This window comes from Lucilia sericata, unplaced genomic scaffold, assembly GCF_015586225.1.
Source record: "Lucilia sericata isolate MDLA Ls3-8-SP2 unplaced genomic scaffold, ASM1558622v1 Contig002667F_arrow, whole genome shotgun sequence".
Taxonomy (NCBI): Eukaryota; Metazoa; Arthropoda; class Insecta; order Diptera; family Calliphoridae; genus Lucilia; species Lucilia sericata.
In genome coordinates, this window is record NW_023996397.1 from 31,467 (window position 1) to 37,500 (window position 6,034).

The 6,034-nt window shown below is 30.4% G+C and overlaps 1 protein-coding gene across 1 annotated transcript; it reads left to right on the forward strand.

The window, feature by feature from the left end:
- Positions 1–750: 750 nt before the first annotated feature.
- LOC119614179 lies at positions 751–2,013 on the forward strand. Its single transcript, XM_037970308.1, has 4 exons — positions 751–854; positions 919–1,056; positions 1,117–1,777; positions 1,834–2,013. Exons 1-3 carry the CDS (start codon positions 753–755, stop codon positions 1,441–1,443), a joined length of 567 nt encoding a protein of 188 aa, XP_037826236.1. The 5' UTR covers positions 751–752; the 3' UTR covers positions 1,444–1,777; positions 1,834–2,013.
- The last annotated feature ends 4,021 nt before the right edge of the window (positions 2,014–6,034 follow it).

The following is a 6,034-nucleotide window of genomic DNA, read 5'->3' on the forward strand; positions in this document are numbered from 1 at the left end:
CATCAAAATGATGGTCGTATATTGATTTTGTCATTCCGTTTGTAACACATCGAAATATTGGTCATAGACCCCAAAAATATATATGTATATTCTGGTTCGTTATTAAATTCTAATACTATCTAGCCATGTCTGTCTGTTGAAAGCACGATAGAGGCCGAACGGAGAGAGGTAGAGAGTTGAAATTTTGCATGAATGGGCAATATCGGTCCACTTGTTCGGATAGCCCCCATACAAGTGGACCCCCGAAAAACAGCTTTAACTGGTATTACTGTTTTAAAATACAACTATAGCGATGAAATCCGACATAAATAAGTTTCATATAAGACAAAGAAAAGTAGGACATATTATTGGATACATTGTTATTCTTTAAGAATAATGTTTACGAGCATGTTCCAAACATCAAACTATAATTATCGAAAATTATTACAATCCTGTGGTCCCTCAATTTCGGAATAAACAGCCATCGTACTACAACTATGCTAGTCGTTAAAATTAAAAATAATATGTACTTAGCTTTTAAAATGAATAAACAAAGAAAAGGATGAACAACTCTTGTGAACTGTGTTCCATATTTAAAATTCTTTGGAAATATTAAGACCGTTAAGTAACCACATACTTTACAATTATATCTAATAATACACATAACACACACACATGCATACATATAGGCCGCTCAGGAAATTTACTATATAATTTATAACAAAACCGAAATGGAAAACAGTTGCTAAAGTTAAATCAAAGGAAGTATCATCATGACATTTAAAGAAATTAAAACGTTACCACTCCTGTTGATCATTTTACTACAAATTTGTGACAAAAGTTTGGGTGATATATTACCCCAATCGTCATCTCAAGTAGGTACTATAATTCGTAAACCATTTTTTAAAAGTAAAGACATTTTTGTAAATTTTCTAACAGGCAGTAGCTTCGTCTAAAGTGATTTCTCCCAAAGATCAAGTAATGATCATTGATCATCCCATCGGCTTTAATATTTTTGCAAAAAATAATAATTCTAAAATTGTGCGACTTAAAAGGAGCAATTGTCGTTGCAAAAGAGTAAGATATTTATAAAAATAATTTGCTTTATCAGTATATTGATGCATTTTTTATTCTTAGTGTATAAAATATTGTAGGAACGGTTTTGGAAATAATTGTCCTAAACAGCAAACAATAAGCACAAATGTTTCAGAAACAGGAACCATGCCAAGAACTAGGATAATAATAAACACCAGGACAACAAGAAAACCGCTATCATCTACAAGAACTACTCGAAAACCTTTTGTGACTACAACCACAACGCCACGTACTACTCCCGCAACAATGAGATCAACCACTGAAAGATTTAAAAGTAAAAGAACTGATACTTTACCCAAACATATAAAAATTACAAACAATTCAACTGGGTGGGTTCTCACTGTTGTTAAGCCTTCAAACAAAAACTAGGTTAGTAATAAACACCAGGACACAAGAAAACCGCTATCATCTACAAGAACTACTCGAAAACCTTTTGTAACTACAACCAGAACGCCACGTACTACTCCCACAACAATGAGATCAACCACTGAAGGATTTAAAAGTAAAAGAATTGATACTTTACCAAAACATATAAAAATTACAAAAAATTCAACTGGATGGATTGCCACTGTTATTAAGCCTTCAAACTCAAAAAACGAACCTCAAACCCGACATTACATTATAAAAACTTTAAACAAAAAACCACCGCAAGAGTTAAGGAACCCTATAAATAATCCCCATTCTACATATAATATTCAAAATTGTAAGTATTATTTATTTTTATATGTATTTTTCGGAATATTTATAAATTTATTTTAGATGGAAATCATGTTCATCATCATCATTATTACGAGTCAACTCTAACTGAAAATCAAAAGCATTTAAATACTATGCAAAATTCTCAGCATTTTGCTAATTCCTATAGTAAAAATAATCACTTAATTACCAACGGATATTCGAGTCCACAAATGACCCATTCTATTTGCCATCATAAAATTCCTTGAATCTTGTCGCCAGTACACCCTCACTGATTATATATCATATTACTTAAGTACACTTGGCAAAATGATAAATACTGTTTTTACAATAATGAAATACACTAAAATATTTTAGAATAAAAAGTTAAGAGAAATAAATTTCAACTAAAGGCCTTTAGGTTCAAAGTTAGCATAGATTCATTAAACATTTTATGGGTTCAATACTTTTGTATAGACTCTATCAGTCATGGAAAATAAAAATCTTTAATAATACTAGAACTTGTTTATCCCTTCACATATCTGGATCCTTATAGATAGCGGAGTCTACTAAGCCATATCCGTCTGTCTGTTTAAATCAAATTCTGAAGACCCCAGATGTTTTGTTTCGTTTGGCGTAAGTTGTTGTTGTTTTATTGTTTTCTTATTGGCAAAGAATTGGTAGAGTCGGGAAAAAAAAAAATAAATAAAAAATGTTATAAAATTAGACTTTTCTAAACACACTAGGGTGAAGGATATATAAATTACTTTTTACTACTCTATATACTATAATTGACCAGTCTAGGGACTAGTATATGAAACTAGTTTATGGACTGGTCTATCGAACTGTCTATGGTCTAGTCTATTGACCAGTCTATGCTCTAGTCTATTGTAATGACCAGTTTATACTAGTCTATTAAGATGTCTATAGGCTATTCTACTGACCAGTCTATAAATAAGACAATTGACCAGTTAAGGAACTAGTCCACTGACCATTCTATAAACTAGTATTTCGTATAATCCATGGACAAATTTACTGAGCAGTTTTTATACACATCAATTGACTGGTCTATGGACTAGTCTTATGATCAGTATAGAACTACAGTATTTATATGGCCTTGTATATAGATTAATCTATTGATCAGATTATGGTACAATCTATTGACCTGTATATGGACTAGAATATTAATCTAGTATGTTAACCAGCCAATAGACTAATAAGTATGAGAACTAGTCTACTGACAAGTCCGTGGTCTAGTTTATTAACCAGTCTATGTGCTAATCTCTTAATAGTCGATGAACAAATCTTTTAAATAGTAACTGAACTTTCTATTGAATAGTCAGATGGACTATGTGGGCTATTGATAAGTCTATGAACTAAACTTTTGACTATGGATTACACTTAGAATATGGATTACACTATTGACCAATGTAGGGCTAGTATATGGACTATTCCATTGGACTAGTATATGTACTAGCTAATCGATTAGTCTCTAAACTACTATATTTACTGTCTATAGATTACATAGTCCATGAACAAATCTTTTGAATAGTAACAGAAACTTTCTATTGAATAGTCAGATGGACTATGGATTACACTATTGGCCAATCTATGGGCTAGTATATGGACTATCCATTGACTAGTACATGTACTATCTAATGGATTAGTCTCTAAACCACTATATGGACTAGTCTATGAATCACACTATCTATTGACCAGATTATGGTACAATGAATTGACCTGTATATGGACTAGAATATGAATCTAGTTTGTTGACCAGCAAATAGACTAATAATTATGAGAACTAGTCTAATGCAAGTCCGCGGTCTAGTTTATTGACCAGTATATGTGCTAATCTCATAAATAGTCGGTGAACAAATCTTTTGAATAGTAACTGAACTTTCTATTGAATAGTCAGATGGACTATGTGGTTTATTGACTAGTCTATGAACTAAACTTTTGACTGGTACATGGGCTAGAATATGACTAGTATATAGGCTAGAATATGGATTACACTATTGACCAATATATGGGCTAGTATATGGACTATTCCATTGACTAGTATATGTACTAACTAATGGATTAGTCTCTAAACTACTATATGGATTAGTCTATGGATTACACTATTGATCCATTATATGGACTAGTTTATTTACCAGTCTATGAACTAATCTGCAGACTAGTCCTATGAAACTAATCTATTTACTAGTATTTGATCTAGTCTAGCCTATGGATTAGTATATAGACTAGTAAATAGTTCTTAAATGATGTTATGTAGAAATTCTGGTTCTAAGTTTCGCTGACTTATTTATTATAAATTTTATATAGAACTATATCTAAAAGATTAAATTTCGAAACAAATATTGGTTCTTGATTCTACAATCAAAATTTTTCAAAGTATTCAAGTTCTCATGGACCTTATTTACATTTCAATTGCAATTGCAATTTCATGTCAAGTGACCCAACTCAAAAAATCACGAAATTTGACCAATAGTAGGTCAGACCTAAATTTTCAGCTCTATCGGTCATGAACCTACTTAGGGGGGGGGGGGGATTTAGAGGGGGGTCAAAGTTAGACATTTTGGTCATACAGGGTTTGATTAAATGAGTGTAACTTTTCACCATACTGGTCCTAGCAAAAATTGCCAAAGGATTCGGATAGCTATTCCCTCTAAGTCCGACAGTTCTTGACCGATAAAGCTGAATTTCTGTTTGGCCTACTATCCCATAAAACTAACCCTGGTGCAAATTTTCATCCAAATCAGAAACATCGATTTTAAAAGTATGTAAACATATGTTTACAATTTTGTTGCAATATCAATATTAATATGAGATGTACAAGCTTTAAAGATATTTTCGAAAGAGGGCGTTTTGTGGTCTTGTCTAATATAGCGCAAATTATACAGAATTCTTAATTAATATTGATTTACAGAAACAGTAAAAATAGTCCTACATATAAATATGAATAAACTGTTAAATTCTGTGTAAGTCTAGTTACGTAAACCTTATAGAATATGATTCCAAATTTAATCTTCCTTTAGCTATAACTGAAATAAATGCGACCGTTAAATCAACCACAAAAAAATTTACGCATTTTAAATAATATATGAAATCATTTATATTTCAAGATTTTTAAGAATAAAAGTCTAACAAATATTATCTCTGAACAGGCTAGAAAAATTTCTGAAAGTGTAAATGATAATAATATGTTATCAACAACCCTAAAGCCCACTACACATAATGATATCGAAAAGAAGAAAAGCGTAAAACCTTTTAAAATTTTTAAGAACAAAATCTAACAAAATTTATCTCAGAACAGGTTATATTCATTCATATAAATATGAATAAACTGTTAAATTCTGTGTAAGTCTAGTTACGTAAACCTTATAGAATATGATTCCAAATTTAATCTTCCTTTAGCTATAACTGAAATAAATGCGACCGTTAAATCAACCACAAAAAATTTACGCATTTTAAATAATATATAAAATCATTATTTGTAATATATAAATTGAAATAAATCGTTAATAGAATCAGTTAGTTAAGTTAACTTAAAGAAATTAGCTGTAGTTTATAGCAAATATTCTTATAATGTTAGTATTTAAAGGCATTAAAGTTTTAGCTATACCTTTCCTAGTTCTTTTAAGCATTTGTGAAACAGAAATGCTTACATTTCGTCGCAAGTATGATTTTTTTATAGAAAAGTTTATATATGTAAATACATTATTTGTATGAAATTTAATTATTTATTTTAGGCTTATAATAGCCAAACAACTCATTTAAAAACCCATACGAATTTGGAAACTAAAATTTCAGCCGTAACCCAGTGCCATCATAGTTTTGCAGTGCAACCCTTTACAGATCACAATTTTCTATATAATAGTCATAATGGTAAGTCTATTTTATCAGATTTATTTATATACATATATACAAACATATATACTTATCTATATATTTTTAGGAGAACGTAAAATTGAACATCATAAATCTTTAAATCATAATATCGTACATATATATCTCAAACACACCAATCTCACAACTCTATTGGATATATAAAATCGAATTATAATGGAAAATCCTTTAAATCCCCACATAGCATTGCTAATTCTAAACATTTCAGTACTAACACGATTTCTTCAAAAGCACATACAAATATTTTACACTCGGCCTATAATAGTAATACTCACATGAAAACCCATACAAAACTGGAAACCGAAACTATATCAACAAAACTACTACATCATACATCTAGAAATGTATCGGTACATCCATTTCGTGATCAAAA

Coding starts and splice junctions, on each gene's coding strand:
- LOC119614179 (XM_037970308.1), top strand. CDS start 753: ATGACATTTAAAGAAATTAAAACGTTACCACTCCTGTTGATCATTTTA. Junction 855..918: donor TACCCCAATCGTCATCTCAA/GTAGGTACTATA, acceptor ATTTTCTAACAG/GCAGTAGCTTCGTCTAAAGT. Junction 1,057..1,116: donor GCAATTGTCGTTGCAAAAGA/GTAAGATATTTA, acceptor TTTTATTCTTAG/TGTATAAAATATTGTAGGAA.